This window comes from Lissotriton helveticus, chromosome 3_1 (genome assembly GCF_964261635.1).
Source record: "Lissotriton helveticus chromosome 3_1, aLisHel1.1, whole genome shotgun sequence".
In the NCBI taxonomy this organism is placed as follows: Eukaryota; Metazoa; Chordata; class Amphibia; order Caudata; family Salamandridae; genus Lissotriton; species Lissotriton helveticus.
Genome location: NC_136061.1, coordinates 1,964,850,640 through 1,964,866,953, shown reverse-complemented (window position 1 = coordinate 1,964,866,953; position 16,314 = coordinate 1,964,850,640). Strand labels below are relative to the sequence as shown.

The 16,314-nt window shown below is 45.4% G+C and overlaps 1 protein-coding gene across 2 annotated transcripts in view; it reads right to left on the bottom strand.

The window, feature by feature from the left end:
• The window catches only part of PARP16 (poly(ADP-ribose) polymerase family member 16), a 207,690-nt gene that overhangs the window by 111,179 nt on the left and 80,197 nt on the right, over positions 1–16,314 (bottom strand). For both annotated transcript variants that reach the window (XM_078683072.1, XM_078683071.1), the window contains exon 4: positions 7,619–7,825. In XM_078683072.1, the coding sequence (XP_078539198.1) occupies positions 7,619–7,825 (207 nt within the window). The remainder of the gene's footprint in view (positions 1–7,618; positions 7,826–16,314) is intronic.

Sequence of the window (16,314 nt, the reverse complement as noted above, 5' to 3'; positions counted from 1 at the left end):
CAACTAGGATTAGTGTCAGGGTTGCTTGTTTGAGTTTCCGAACCACTAATGGAATGAGTGGGAGAGGCAGAAAAGTGTAAGCAAATATCCCTGACCAATTCATCCACAGTGCATTGCCTTTGGACAATGGGTGTGGATACCTGGACGCAAAGTTTGGGCATTTTGCGTTTGGTGTGTGGAGAACAGGTCTATGGGAAGCTCCACCTTTTGAAGAAAGAGAGGAGAACTTGAGGGTGTATTTCCCATTCGAGGATTTGCTGTGTTTGACTGAGCAGATCTGCCATCTGATTGTTTAATCCTGGAAGGTGTTCTGCTAGGAGATATATTTTGTGATGTATGGCTCATTTCCAGATGGTCTGTGCCAGCTGTGACAGCTGGAGAGAGTTTGCCCCTCCCTGTTTTTGTATGTAGTATATGGCTGTCATGCTGTCTGTACGAATCAGGACAGTCTTGCGTACTTTCTGAACTTGAAATGCTTTCCGCTTCAGAAAAATTGCTCGCAGCTCTAGATGATTTATATGAAGCTGTTTCTGCTGCAAGCTCTAAATGCCCAGAATTGTGTGGGTTTGGAGATGCGCTCCCCAACCGGTCAGTGATGCGTATGCTGTCAGTAATATCTGTGGAACCGGGTCGCTGAAGGGCTGCCCTTTTAAAAGGTTTTGGGAGCTCCACCACTGCCGAGAGCGATGGGTGCGGCCGTCTACCAACACTAGATCTGATAACTGACTGTGAGCTTGGTGCTAAGCATTACTGTAGGGGATGCATTTGAAGTCTTGCGTAGGGGACTATAAAAATGCAACACAGCATAATTTCTAGTAACTGCATGAACACTCAAGCTGGTAAGGAGTGTTGAGGCTGAAACAGACAGCAGGGTTTTATATATTCTGAACTCTCGCTGGAGTTGGGTATGCTTTTTGTGTGTGTATAGTAGGTCCTAGATATGCTTGAGACGTGGATGGTTGGAGATGGGATTTTGACAGATTTACTGTGAATCCTAGCTCATGGAGCAATTGTACAGTTTTTTGTGGGTGGCGTAGACAGCTGTTGTGCAACCTGACCTTTATGAGCCAGTCGTCTAAGTATGGGAAGACATGAACATGTTTTCTTCTTAGATGGACTGAGACTACTGCCAAGCATTTTGTGAAAACCCTGCATCCGGTTGTAACTCCGAATGGGAAGACTTTGAATTGATAGTGCTGACCTGCTACCACAAACCTGAGGTATTTGCGGTGCCCAGGGTGTATTAGAATATGAAAGTAAGCGTCCTTTAAATCCAGAGTGGAGAGAAAGTCACCTTGCTGAAGAAGAGGAAGCACTTGTTGCAGCGTTACCATATGAAAATGGTCCGACAATGTATTAGATTTAGTTCTATGAGGTCTAGTATAGGCCTGAGAGAGCAGTCCTTTATGGGAATTAGAAAGTAGAGGAAGTACACCCCTGCTCCCTGGTATGGTAAAGGGACTGGTTCTATTGCACCTTTCAGCAACAAAGAGAGAACATCTTGCTTTAGAAGGGTGAGATGTTCTTGTGACATGAGGTGTTACCTTGGAGGAATGTTCGGTGGAGTGCTTGTAAGCTCCAGGCAATAACGAGATTGGATATTTTGTATAATTCTTTTGTCTGATGTAATCGTATTACAAATGGGTAGAATTGGTAAACGTCCCCTGACATGAGTGAGATGGTCAGGGGCTTGGGAAGGAAGTCACTGTTTAGTATTTGCAGGGGAAGTACGTGTTGAGTTACCTCTGCCTCTTCCCTTGCCGTTGTTTCCTCTATATCCACCTCTAAAATAACCTCTTGAAGAGGTTGACTGATTGTTGTCCTTGTAAGAGGAGGAGGGATTAGCTGTAGACACATTTTTGGAGCCGCCCCTGTAAAATGAGGGACGAAAGGATCCTCTGTTGGTAGGTGATTGTAATTCCCCCATGGACTTAGCAACTTCAGTATCCTTTTTCATCTTGTGATGTATCGACAGCTGGACCAAAGAGGTGCTTTTTGTCAAAGGGTGGATTAAGAATAGAGGCTCGTACATCAGGCCTGAATCCTGAAATTCTTAACCAAGCATGTCAAAGGAGCAGTACACTAGTGTTTACTGCCCGAGCTGCTGTGTCTGCCTAATCTAGAGCACACTAGTTAGAGGTATTAGTTATTAATTTGCCCTCTTGAATGAGGGCATTAGCTCTAAACTTATGCTCATCGGGAAGAAATTCAATGAGCTTTTCAAGCTCATCATATTGAGCCCTATCATACCTTGCCAATAGTGCTTGAGCATGGGGAGGAGCCAAGATGGCGACCGAGATGGCTGCATAAACGCTCGGCTCCGTGAGCCTTCTCACCCCGCGCATACATCCTGGCAACTATCCTGAGCCGTAACGGCATATTTAAGTAGGCGAAGGACAACTTTCACTGACCGTTTGCTCCTGAGGCTTTTACGTGCGGCAGACCCGTGGAAATGTCCCCGACTGTTTTGCGGCCTTCACAGAGCTGGGACCGGGGCGTCGAGTGAGGAGAGTAGCCGGCCGCGACCGCGACAACAGCGGCCTCTGGTGGAGGTGAAGAGTCGGCCGGAGGGAACCGGAGATCTGATGGGCCGATGGGGACAGTGCCGACCCAGTCCATCTAGCGGAGGGCCTTGTGGGACGTGCGGTGAAGCAGGATCGAGGGGTGTGCCCGATACTTGGCCCCTTTCCAGTGTTGTGTCCGGGCATGATTATTGACTTCTCCCGGAATCGGTGAGCGGCTCCCGGGGAGCGGCGGAGATTTTGTGTAGCCTTTTGTTGGCCCTCTGCTGGGAAGCCTGCCTTGACTTTCGGGATCCTCGTTGTGACTCCTGTTGCTCCCTGGTGTGAGGCCCGGTCCCGAGGTGAGATGGAGAAGGACGAGGCCGGCTCAGCTAAGATGGCGGATGGCGCCCTCTTATGCACACCACACCCAGGCAGAGAAGCCACTGTGCGGGAGAGTCCTGGGGCCTGGCGACAAGAGAAGGAACCCATGTCCAGAGATATCCTGGCTGCGTTAACAACCCTGCATATGACCCTGATCCGGGACGCCCTGGATCTGGGAGGAAGGATGGCCGCCATTATTGTCCCACCGTTCCACACGGGCATGACTCGATCCCAAGGAAGCGCCTATGTGCCCGCCTCTGCGTCAGTGATGAGTGCTCCAGCTACGCCTATGTTCGTGGAGAAGCTGGAAGACCCGGTTCATGAGATCGCTTTGGACAGATCTGTTCTAAACGTGAGTGACTTGTCGGAGCACTTCTCTATTCGGCGGCTGGGGAAACAACGTCGATCTATGGTTTGGACTGCCCCGGCGGCGTTTCGGCGCTTACCGGAAGGTGTGACTCTCTCTCCCTGGCAGGTGAGACTGTGTTGGGACTGGAGGATGTTTTCGGAGTCAATACTGGCACAGACGGATTTCCGCCATGCATATTCGGCTGGGTTTTGGTGGCTGAAGTCCCATGGAGTAACAACTTTGCCCGGTCCGCCCGGATCACTCGGACCCTCCACGCTGCTCTGTATGCCGATTGATAAGTGGACGTATGTTGGTACTACTGATAGAAAAGGTCAGGGGTGAAACCGTCTATGACGAGGTGGACCTTTTTGTTGGCTGAAGGCGATTTGGGGGACACTCAGCAGGGATGATATTGATTGTGCTGTCGGTGATTACTGTTTTCCGTGGCTATTCTGATCTTGCTTTTAGGATGTTTACTGCGCGCAGTGGTGGAGAGGGGGCCGGGTGGCTAGATCGTTGGCCCTTCCCCACATTTTTTCTCTTTTTCTTCTTTTTCTCTTTTTCTATATTTCGGGTCTCTTATTTAGGGTGACAGGCATGCTGCTGGGGGGGGGGGGATAGGCCGTAGCCTTCTGCAGGGGTGCAGGGTGGGGGGTAGGGGGGTGGGGGTTGTTACTCTGTCCTTTCTTTGTTTCTATGGCCATTTGTCTTTCTTCCTTTTTGGTGTCGTCGTTTTTCATGTTTCCTACAGTATGTTTCGTTCTGAGGGGTGGGGTTCAGCTCGCTATGACACGTGTTTGTTTTGACATTTATCCTGACTCGTATGCCTTACCCCCAATACTTCAAACGTATTTGCGCTATTTGCGGATTTCCTGCTTCATGCTTGCTATTGTAGGACCATGTATGACTGTATGGCATTGGTTTTGAGTTTTTCTTTATTATAAAATGAACCTTCTTGACTCCTGAATCTTGCACAGTACGCTCGAATACACGTTATATCCTGGACACTTATTAGACCCCGATTTTCGGGCTGCTGTATTTTTCTATATTGATTTGCTGCACTTACGATTTGACTAGCGGCCGGCCGGGGTGGTTGTAGGCCCATGCTTGTATTTACTTGAAGTAACAATAAAGGTTCTTAAAAAAAAAAAAAATAGTGCTTGAGCATTGGCAATTTGCCTATGATTAGCTGCTTGTGACGCTACTCTTTTGCCCAAAGCGTCAATTAATTTGGACTCTATCAGGAGATGGGGCTTCACCTTGTTGTTTGCGAATTAGTTCTTTTACAAGCGTTGGAAACTACTTGAGTCTCCCATGGTAACTGGCCTTTGCTGTACACAGGGTAATTAGGTGCAGATTTGTATTTTTCTCTACCCTGGGAGTGATGATTCTTGCTCTTACAGGGTCTTTAAAGATGTCCTCAGTATGTTTAAGCATGCCCTCTAACATTGGTACTGTGTGTATGACCCTTTTAGATTAACTCAGTGTGTCAAACAAAAAATCCTCCTCTAAAGTTTCTTGATGAAGCTCTACTCCATGATATTGTGCAGCTCTGTTCACGAGTTCAATATATCCAATGTTATCATCTGGAGGAGAAGGTCTGGGTGGATATAGGTTGGGGTCATTATCTGGTTGAGGGTGAGCATTATAATTATCCCTTGGGTCAGTATCCTGTGGTGCGTAGTCATCTATATCCCCATCCCCTGTATCCTGTGGGTCAGGTGATGGTGGTGAAGAATGTGTAGGTTATATGAGTAAATTTGGATCAATGGGTGAAGAAGGTGGAATGTATGGTGGAGAAGGGTTAGTACCCACATTTTTTATTTTTAGAGGAACATGGTAGTCTTCTTGTAAGTCCATTTTCCTCTTCTCAGTAAGTTTGGCATGAATATGTCCAGTTTCTGGATGAATCACACTCTCCTTCTGTTTCAGATCCGAAGGTGGAATATTGGCCCAAGACTCTTTAGTTGAAGTACTTTCACTGGTTTTGGCGTTGAAAGTTTAGTCTCTGAAGATTTAGCCTTATGCAATGGTGGCACTGAAACCTGAATGTGTTTGGATTTCGACGCCGAAGGTTTCAGGTCAACACCGGCGTGGGGACGAGTAGAGCCCAAGCCGTAAGGCTGTTGTTTATGTTTCAGTGCCGAACTTGAAGGTGGGGCACTCAAAACGTTTTCTCAGTGCCGACCTTGGCCCGAAGGCAGAGGAGGGACCGGAGCCTTTTCATGTAGGAGATGGTAGGGGAAGGAAGTCTCTTTACTCATATCCATTGTCCCGGTGTGAGGTCTTCGGCATCGGAGTCGGCTTTAGACACGGTGATGTGTTCCTCCTCGCATTCGGCTTTCTGCACGTGGGATTCTTCATGTTCTGAGTCGTCTACGACAAGATCCGGTGTGGAGCCGCTTTGTTGGTGCATTTCGTGACGTCGAGCCGGATGGTTACGGAGTGTCTTCTTCGATCAAAACGACCAACACGCGTTGCAGTCCTTCTCGACGGGTTCCGGGGATGGGCAAGGGTTGCACACTTCGTGCAAGTAGGTGCTCGGAAACTTAGCGCGACACCCCGGACAGAACTTGAACGGAGTCTGTTCCATCGACTGCTACCGACTTCCGATCAAAGGTTTGAGTGTAAACGATATGCGCAGAATAGGCAACGCGATCGATAAACAATACGGTCGAGGGTAGTGGATTGCGCATCGAAGAGGGCCCGAAGAAAGGTGCCGAACCGGAGCGCAACAATTCACATCCGAACACTAACAATGGAGTCGATGCCCATGTGCACTATCACCGAAAGGAGGAGTCACCTACCTCGTGACTGAAAAACTTCTTCGAAGAAAAACAAAGTGCAAACATCCAGACCCAACACTAGATGGCGATCTATGCACAGCATACGATCTACAGCTCATATGCCTCGAACACTATTTTTCAATATCTGGTGAAAAGTTCTTCCTCTAAAAGCAACAATAGTTGAAACAAATCTCTCTACATTGGGAAGCAGGCCTCTGTCATGTCCATACTGGATTGTATTTATTTATTTTGGTGTTTTATAGAGCGCAAACTTGACCCGTTAGGGTATCAGAGCGCTTTGCAGAGTCATAGAGTTGTACAAAAGGCATGAAATAATAAGAGTATACCATCAAAACGGAGGGGGCGGGGTGCGGGTACATAAGGGATGGAGGGATAACATGGACAGTTTACATTACAGTTACTCAAGACAAGGTCCTAGGATACATGGTGGGGTGAGTGGGTCATCAGAGGGAGGCAAAAGCTGTGAGTTGATCAGGGTCTCTGTGGCGGTTAAAGGCCAAGTTTAAGCAAGGAATTTACCAATGAGGAAGGATTTGGCATCCTTTTTGAAGCGTGCAAGAGAGGGGATTCTTCTGATGGCAGAAGGGAGAGAGTTCCATATTCTGGTGCGGCCTCAGCGAAAGCCTGATTGTACGTTTTTTTTTTCAAAAGCATGCCGGCTGGAGTAGGAGGTCTCTGGCGGGCCGTGAGTTTCTGATTCCTCCGGACACTACAAGTTTCTGTGCAAGATATGCAGAGGAGTTGGAGTGTAAAGCCTTATGTCTGATGCATGTCAGCTTAAGCTGTATTCTGGCCTCGAGAGGAAGCCAGTTCAGCGCTTTCAGGTGTGGAGAAATGTGGTTGAATTTCCTTGTGCCAGTAAGTAGTCTAGCGGCCGCGCTGAGGCAGGCTTTTAAGGGTGCCAGGGAGATCTTGGGTAAACCAGAGAGGGTAGAACAGCCATATTCCAGCCCAGAGATGACTAGTGCTTGGACTGCCATTTTCAGGTTGGGAGAGTTAAGGAAGGGTTTCAGTTTCCATAGGTAGCTCAGATGGAATCTGGCAGATTTGGCCATCGATTTGAAGAACTTTATATCCCTTCCATGCCTAGGTGTTACTGGAAAAGGCTAGTGTGTTCGAAGGCGGACGGGATACCCTCAACTCTGTTACAACTCCATTGACTCCCTTTACAAGATGATCAGAGGTTCCGGACTGCTTACTGCTCAAACAATAACTTACTGAAAATAATCTGCTGTACCTTTTGTGTGTATCTATATGTACTCATTGTCTGTATATGTTTGCACCTTGAACCCATGTATGTCTCATTTACTTGTTGCTTTTTATACAGTCTTCAATCTTCAGGTGCAAATGTGTGGCAGGTAGACTCTTAGTGTTCCATATGGAAATGCCCTTGCTTTACTAACAGCGAAGTTCGAAAGTGAATTCAGTTTCAATGGTGACAAACCCCAAAATATTATTCAGGCAAATTTAGTGGTATAAGCTCCAGAAAAACAGTGTTAAGCAGCAGGTCACACATGCTTGTGCTTACAAAGCCTTGTAGGGAAAAAAATGAGTTTTACAACCAAAAGTACACTTGCCTTGTTCAGGTGGCAGTGCAGACCACTGTGCAAGATAGAGTGGAAGTTCTCGAACCGGCTACCGTGGAATGCATAGATAAGGTCACTTTCACCTTTGGTCTCCTGGAACTTGGCATTCATTTGGTCATTGTACACTATTTCAAACAGGAAGTCTGGCGGAGGTACGGTAGTGTTCGAAAAGCCAGTCAGCTCTTGAATTTTCTCATACTATAAAAAAATATAAACTCTTTAATAAGATGACTCGGAAATGAAGTTACACATTTTATTCTGGCAGAAGTATGCTACCCAAAACAACATGGGAGAAAAATGTATCCATAATTGAAGTCCATAAAAAAAACTTCCCAAATGAGCAACAAACAATATTAGATTGTAGTTCCAGAATCAAAAGGGACATTTTTTTACAATTAAGACTTTTGAGATTTTAGAAGACAAAAAGAATAGTCACAGTACAGAAAGAAGAGGAACAATCACTCAATGGGGTATGGAAAGCTGAGAAGAGAAACAGCACCATTTGCAATAAGAGTTATAGAAAGATTATAGTGCAGACCATAATAAAACTGATTCATAGTGTTTTAGGTTAAGCTTACTAAATATGAATGAGTTACTATGAGAGAACTGTCAGAGTATTAAACAATGAATTACCCCAAGAACAGAGAAAGAAAGAAGATGTAGGAGAGGTGTGGGGAGGGTTTATAATGGATGGGGAGAGGATGTGTGGGAGGAGGTGGGAGGAAGATTGGTATGGAGATTAGGGGATGGGGCGGGGGATGGGCTGGCATCTAAGGTTGTAGTTGGTTGGCGATGTACGAGTCTAGCTTGACCACATTTTTTGTTTATCCTTCGATGGGGTTGTCAGATAAGTATTTAACCAGTTATCCGCTCCCCTGGTAAATTTAACCCATTCCTACCAAGCATCGGCAGAACGTTTAGAGAGGTCCATTCAGATAGAATGGTTTTAAAGAAAAATAAAACAAGAATATCCCATACAATATGTCCAGCATAAAATGTCTTTACTGGAGGGAGGATACCAAAACCAATAGGGGCTAGGTCAGCGGTCCAGTTTGTCTGTAGGATCTGTGAGATAGTAGTGCTAAGTTCAGACCAGAATTTCTTGGAAATAGTATAGTCGAATTACATTTGTTGTAGGTTACCTGTCTCTTTCTCACAGCTCCAGCACTTGTGTGCGTCAGAGACCTAGTTTGAAAAGTTAGGAGGGGGTCCAATGGCCGTATAGGCAGTCCAAAACATGCATTATGCTAAGGAGGGTGTGATTTTAATAGTTGCGAGGTTAGCCCAGATGGAAGGCCAGTTCAGTGTTATATAATGTGGTTTGTTTGTATTGTATAAGATGAATTCCCATTTGCTCTGTGATACTTTAGTGAGGGAGGAGATTGTGGGTATAAGAATAGAGTATAGTTTGGAGGCTATGTGACCCCGCCTTTAGCTCAGGTCTTCAGTCAAGCAGGAAGGTGGGGAGTTCTTGAAGATGTATGTGTTGAAATAGTGGCTTTAATCTTTAGAAAGTGATAGAAGTCTATTTCCACAAGTTCAAAATTAGATTTAAGGTGAGAGAGAGGTACTGCTTAATGGAGGGGAGATCCCAGGTCCCCTACTTACAGGATGCCTTTTTGTGCCCAAAAAGTGTCTTACCCTCAGATTTCAAGTTATTAATATGCCATAGTGAGGCCAGGAGGGAAAAACACATTTTATCAGGAAGTTTGTGTCAATTTTACAAAGGGCTTGTGCTGTGCTGGAGAGAAAGACTAAAGAGTGCTTCGTCCTTATTCTCTTGGTGGTGATGAGTGAAGTAAGGGAGAGTGGCTGGGCAGGGTTGGTTGGGGTTGAGCCAAATGGGAGGGGCAGTATTAGTAAGGGGGAACCAGAAGACTCCTTGTCTCGCTAAGTATACAGATTGGTATCTCTGCTAGTCTGGGTGGCTTAAATCGGAGTTTCTTTGGGAGCCTCAGTTTTTAAAGTGCTATTCTTGTTTGTTTGGTTTGCCACAGAAACTCTGCAATTAGCAGATCAATTCTGGCAAAGAGGGTGTCCAATAGATGGATTGGGAACATGCTAATTAGGAAATTGATGGAGGTGGTGAGGGAGGTGATCATCATCTTGATGATTTCTATAAATCCCCACTAGGTTATAAATCTGGTTGACCATTTTTTTAGCATGTCTTTCATTTGGTTAGGGTCATTTTTTTGTTGTTGTCAAAGAACTCTTTAAGATTTGCCTAACCAGATGCCCCGGTATTTTATTTTGTCTGGGCTCATTTAAGACTGTAATCCCCGATAACTGAGTTATTGCCGTGGATGTTTAAAGGTAGGACTTCATTTTTGTTTCTTGTAATGGTATAACCTGAAACGTGGGCATAGTCATTGAAACCTGTCATTTGCAAATGTTGCCACTTTTTGTGGGCCTGCAGAAAAGGGGATATCGAGAATAAGGGGGTTCTCTCTACATTTTATAGGAAGTGGTTTTGTGGTAAGTAGAAATAGTAGAGGTAAGAGGGGGCATCCTTGTCTAGTGCCTTGTTGTAGGATAAATGAGCTAGCCAGTGTTCCGTTAATATTAATTCTGACCATAAGATCCCTATATAAGGCGAGAATCATTTAAAAAAGGTTTGGGCCAAGATTGAATGCAGTAAGGATAGCATGAAGAAAAGACCACAAGACCTAGTCAAAGGTATTTTTGACTTCTAATGCAACCGCACAGGTGTGTTGATTGGGAAGGTAGGCTCTCTCAATGATATGACTGAATAGCCTGATATGGTCTGAGCTGAACCTACCTTTGATAAATCCAGATTGCTATGGGTGTATAATTGTTCTGAGGATCGGTTCAGCCTAAGAGCAAGAGTTTTCGAGCAACTTTTGCAGTCAATGTTTATTAGGGAGATGGATCTGCAACTTTTGAGTTTGGATGGATTTTACCTTCGTCATGGATGACTATTCTAGTGGCTTCAGCAGCGGTACCAGTGACTGTACCAGTAGAGGAGAAATGGGTGGAAAGATACTCGAAGGTGAAAGGTGGCAGGAAAGCAGTCAAGTCCTGGTGCCATCCCTGCTTTAAGTAGTTTGTGTTTCTGATCTCTCGTTGTGCAATGGGTTTTTCAAGAAGGGTTTAAGTTGTGTTGTCTATTTTTGTGACGGGATCATGTTAAGGTATTGTAGGCAGGTCTGATAGGGTGTGGTTGCTTTTGGAGTAGAGGTTGCATAAGAGGCATTCAGAAGTGGAGAGAATGGTGGCGGGTGTGCAGTATTCATTGGTAATGGAGGTTATCCTGGGTCTACGGCATGTTTGTTTCAGATAAGAGGCTAGTATTCTCACAGCTTTATTGTAAGAAATGAGCATGAGCCGGCGCGCATGTATGCGCTGTTTTTGCAAGGATTAGCAGAAACGACGACGAAGAGGAGGAGCGCAGCCCTGGGATGCAGCAGTTCATGTAAGTGGTTTAAATTTACTTTGTAGTTGTATAATTCACAGTTAATAACATGGGGGGTTGGAGGCGGGTGGCGTAGCGGGGTTAGGCGGATGGCCACGGAGTTAGTTCGTACCCCCGTGGCCCTCCATGTAGCCCCACTACACCCAGGGTTAATGAGATCTGTCTGGGTTGAGTTAAAAATCCTGTTCTAAAGATTTTATTTGTTGTTCTAGGTTATCTAAACTGCGATGCCTTGTTAATTTCCCATGACATTAGTTTGATTATGTGATAGGGAATGGTGGATTTGAGGGCGTCCCAGACAATCTGTGGAGTAGGACCCAATTTTCTAATGATTTCTATGAATAGAATAATTTCTTTATTAATCTTGCGTCTAGAAGCATGGTCTTCAAAGAGAAGGTCATTCATTCTTCACGATTTAGGTTTAGGTGCTGTGTGGGAATCATCATACAGGAGAGATATGCAGGAATGATCTGAAACTAGAATTGGAGGTACAGGGGATGCGTGTCATGTCAACTAAATATAGTCTATGTGAGAAAAGGAGTTGTGTGGGTGAGAATTTTTTTTTAAGTTTTTGCCTGTAGGGTTAAACAGTCTCCATACATCGTTCAGTTTTAGGCCGCTGCATAGATTTTGCATTTGTTTGTGAAATTTGTTTGGTCTAAATTGGCAGGAGTTCTTGTATAGGAGACCGTCCCATGGTAAGTTAAAGCCACCAACCATGATGATTCTGCAGTGAGGGGGCAGGAGAGACAGCTTTATAGGTTTCGCCTGCACAGCAAGCACTGTGCTTGTGAAATCTATTGTATTTATAGAGATCTTAAATGGGGCTTACATCCCATCCTTCCTTTTCATTCATTTGTGTGCTAGCCACTTACTTTTCCTTCGTTTTTATTGGTTGTAGAATACTGTTTTATGTTGTTTTCTGAATCTTCTTCTTCCGATAATTGTCCCAAGGCTTAAGTATTCCTTTCCATCCACTTTAACTTCTTCGTTATTTTAATTATGAGCGAGCACATTGCTTTTCAACCTCCTTTTTGGTGACTGTGCTGCTGTGCTTCTAACTAAATTTAAATTTAAAATGTCTTATTTTGGGCGAGTTCTTCGCATATTTTTATATTTGTAGGGACCGGAAGAGTAAGCGATTTGCCTAAAGGATGTTGAGTCGATGCCAAGACTCGAACCTGGATCCTCAGCTCTAAAGTCAGCAGCTGTGGCTCCATCGCCACATCCTCTCCCCTATTTCCAAACCTTGCTTTATTCAGGGGTCTGAATGGAGGGCGATTCAAGCAAATCAAGCAGAGTCGTAGCAAGGATGTCCTATGCCCTAAAAACACTTCTTTCGACTGAATCATAGAACTCCCTTTCATTTATGTTTATTTGCAAATTACCAAACCCACTGTCTAACAACTAAACATTGTTTTATTTTCAAATACTCCAAGGAGTTTATAACATCTATGGTTATAAGCAGGCTATGGTGATTCCGCTACTAAAGAAACCAGGACTGGACCCAAAGGCCCCTGTCAGCTATAGGCCTATTTCTTTGCTGCCGGCTCTCACGAAGATCTTGGAAAAGCACGTACAGGTGGTGCTCTCCAATTTTCTTGAGACCAACGAGATCCTGCATGCCACCCAGTCGGGTTTTCGGCCCCATCTCAGCACAGAGACTGCGCTCCTTGAGGTTTCAGAGACTGTTAAAGGTGTTCTGGACTCGGGGGGCAAAGCCATGCTGGTGATGTTGGACTTGTCGGCGGCTTTCGACACCGTCCCTCATGACGGCCTTCTCGTGAGACTTTATGAGATAGGTTTACGAGGGACGGTGTTCAGCTGGTTTTCCTCCTTTCTAGCTGGCCGCCGGCAAACGATCTGGGCCTCGCCAGACTCCGCCGCGATGCCGCCTCTGGGAGTCGGGGTCCCTCAGGGCTCGATTCTGAGCCCGACCCTATTTAATATCTTTATGACCCCTTTGGCGGCGTTGGCGGAGTCGTTTGGGGCCCGGATCGTATCCTATGCTGACGATACCCAGCTCCTCTTCTCATGTAAGAGAGGAGGAGACTTTGACGGGGAGAGTATCCGGGATTGCCTTGGGGCTGTTTTTCACTGGTTCCAACTGAACAGCCTCAAGTGCAATTCCGAGAAATCTGAGGTACTCTTCTTTGGGTGTGACATCGAGCCCAATTGGCAGGCCTGGTGGCCCATTGACATGTTTCCTCCGACTTGCTCCTCCAAAATGGTTAAGAACTTGGGGGTCAAGATGGACAATGGGCTTTCTTTAAAATCTCAGATCCTGGGGGTCTCGGGCACCTGTTTTGGCGTCCTCAGGATGCTGCGGAGGTTTCTGCCCCTGTTGTCTGAGGAGCACAGGAGGCTGACGGTACAGGCTCTGATTGGGTCCAGGTTGGATTATTCCAACATTCTCTACCTGGGCCTACCAGAATACTTGCTGCAGCGGCTCCAAGTGGTGCAGAACGCGGCCGCAAGAGCCATTTTTGGCTTAAACAGGCGGGCTAGTGCAACGGGGCTGTTGAAGACCTTGCACTGGCTTCCAGTTCGGAAACGGATTGCCTTTAAGGCTCTGACCTTGGCTTATAAAGCCCTCCATGCGGTGGGAGCAAAATATCTTCAAAAGAGAATGTCTTTTTATTATCCAACTCGCTCCCTGAGGTCTGAGTCTCTGCTTCTGGCGGTTGTCCCGCGAGTGAAGAAGGCCCGCGTGGGTGGCCGCTCTTTCGGCTTACTTGCACCACAGCTGTGGAACTCTCTGCCGCTTTCTATGCGGGGAGCAACCTGTTTACTGGCTTTTAGAAAGGATCTTAAGACCTGGCTGTTTACTCAGTAGATTTTATTTTGTCTGTTTCCAGGTCCTCCTTGTTTTATCCCCCTCTTTTAAACGTGTTATGTTATTATGATGCAGCATTCCTTTACCTAAAAAGCGCCGGGATACTCTTTTTGAGTCGCCGTGCGCTATATAAAAAATTTAATAACATAACATAACATAACATAACATCTGTCCCCAAGACACAACTTCTACAATGGCTTCAACAATGGCGACAGCCAGCAACTTTTAGAACTTTAAAACAACTTGGAGTTTTGGTGTCATGTGAATTAGTGAAAATGAATTTACAGCTTTGTTATGCGTTTATAATGAGTTAAATTCTCATGCTTCTAGTTTAGTAAAAGGCGATTTGCGCTTCAAATGAGCACTAGTTACATTACATATAAATTTTTTGTAGTCGCTGAGAGATCAAATGATTTACCCAGAATCACAGGATGTTGAGCAGACCCCTAGACTTAAACCAATCTCCATATGTCTGAAGTTGGCAGTTGTGACTGCTACACCACTTCCTCTTCTAGTCTCTTTAGTGTGTTTTCTGGGACAGAGCCAAGAGCACAGAATTCCCACCAAATGCTCACCTAGCAAGTAGCCTCTTCAGTTGTGTTGCTTGTTCCCATTTCCTAGCAAGCACTCCTTATGAGTGCATCAGCAGGCCGTCTCTCTCCTCCCCGTGTCTTGCAGCGTCCTCCAGGGTCACACCTCAGTGTTTCCAACCTTGTTTTATTTATTTCTGTTTCCACAGATACAGCTCTCATCATTTTAACATCATTCACCCCCACCCAATAACCACATTTCCACGGCCAGGCCCTAGAGCCCTTCTGACCAGTAAGTAAGTCTGCAGCTGATGTAGGCCTCATGGGCCGCAGTCTGCCACAGCCGTGAAGCCACACCAGTCCATATACGCCCCACAAACGATGGTGTCTGTTGAGAATCACGGGTAGGAAAGGTACTCCAAAGTATTCAGAGCAGCAGGCACTGGTCTGTAGTGCAATCAGCAATGCAATGGGATAAAGATAATGTAGGATATTATGAAAAGTCCGAAGGAGCTCACCTAGCAGGCAGCCATCTGGAGGCCAGGCAAGCTCCTCCCCCCAATTTTAAGGAATGTTATTCTGAAAATTTGCAGCAGATGATTGATCCATTCCCAATAGTAGAAGTGTTAGAAATCTGTATCAACATTCAGATACATTAATTTAACTGGGGATAAGCCTCCGAGAGAAACCAAAAGCATCGCACCAGTACACTCCAGACTAATTGTATAACAGATGAGTTGCAGCAGCAAATGCAGAAGATGCAGCAACAAATTAGCAAGCTCTATATCTGCACGGTGCCAGCGCTGTTGTGTGTGGGTGGCAGTGTTTGTTGTACCAAATTTGATCAGAGTGCAGGAAAAAGTGGAAGGAATGCCTCAGTACAAAAGCTGCACCTACATTGTAGCCAATGAATTACATTTTATTCTAAATTGGAGGGGCAGCATTACAACTAATAATTTGGTTCCAATGCATTCAATGGATGGCTTCACCGTTCTATGCACTGCAATGGAAGCACTCATTTGGCAATGAAAGTATATGTGATGGATCCAATTACTTTTTTGCCAATCAGTCTATCCTTTGAAACAGACACTGCATTAGTTTTCCTGTAGTGGCTCTCATTCCTACACCTAAGTGCCTATGCTTAGGAACATACCAGAAGAGTACTTTACTTCTTGAAATGCCAAAGAGATGCATAAGCAAATCGATAAAAGTCTTCAACCACACCTTTTCAAAACTAAAATACCCACATGAACATCTTAATGAATAAGACATTACCATGCAACATAGAAGCAAAAGACAACAACTGAATAGCCAAACAATCATCTTAGGGCGAATCAGATCCCGTACTACAATAGAATCCTCCCAAGCTAAGTTACTAGGAAACCATGAAAATAGACTGTGCCATACAAATGTAACTTACATTTTACCTACTTGTTGAATATGTAGGCAGAAATTTTCTGCGGGTCCTCAGTCAATGAGTGTCCAAAATACCAGGAATTCTGAAAGATGAACTAAAGCCTGCTGCACTTACTCTCCCTGTGTAAGTAAGCCAATTTGAAGTCTTACTGAAAAGATTATATACTTAGGGCCTAATTACTAGCAAACCTGAGGTGGTGATGCGGCAACAGCAGCACCAGCGGTCTGACCACAGTATTACGAATTAGGCATTTGGACTGCCATGGGACTGCAGCAACCGTCAGGGATCCGCGATCCCTCTGGGAAGGTGCGGCGATCTGGGGCAGCAATATGCTGTCGGTGCTGCTGAGGCACTGCCAAGCATATTACGACTTTCCAGACCTCCACACTTTTTATGCATTTTTTTATGGCACTGAGCCCGCCATAAAAAGTATGTGTGGCATTAGGAAAGTAAGGGGGCCCTACAGGCCCG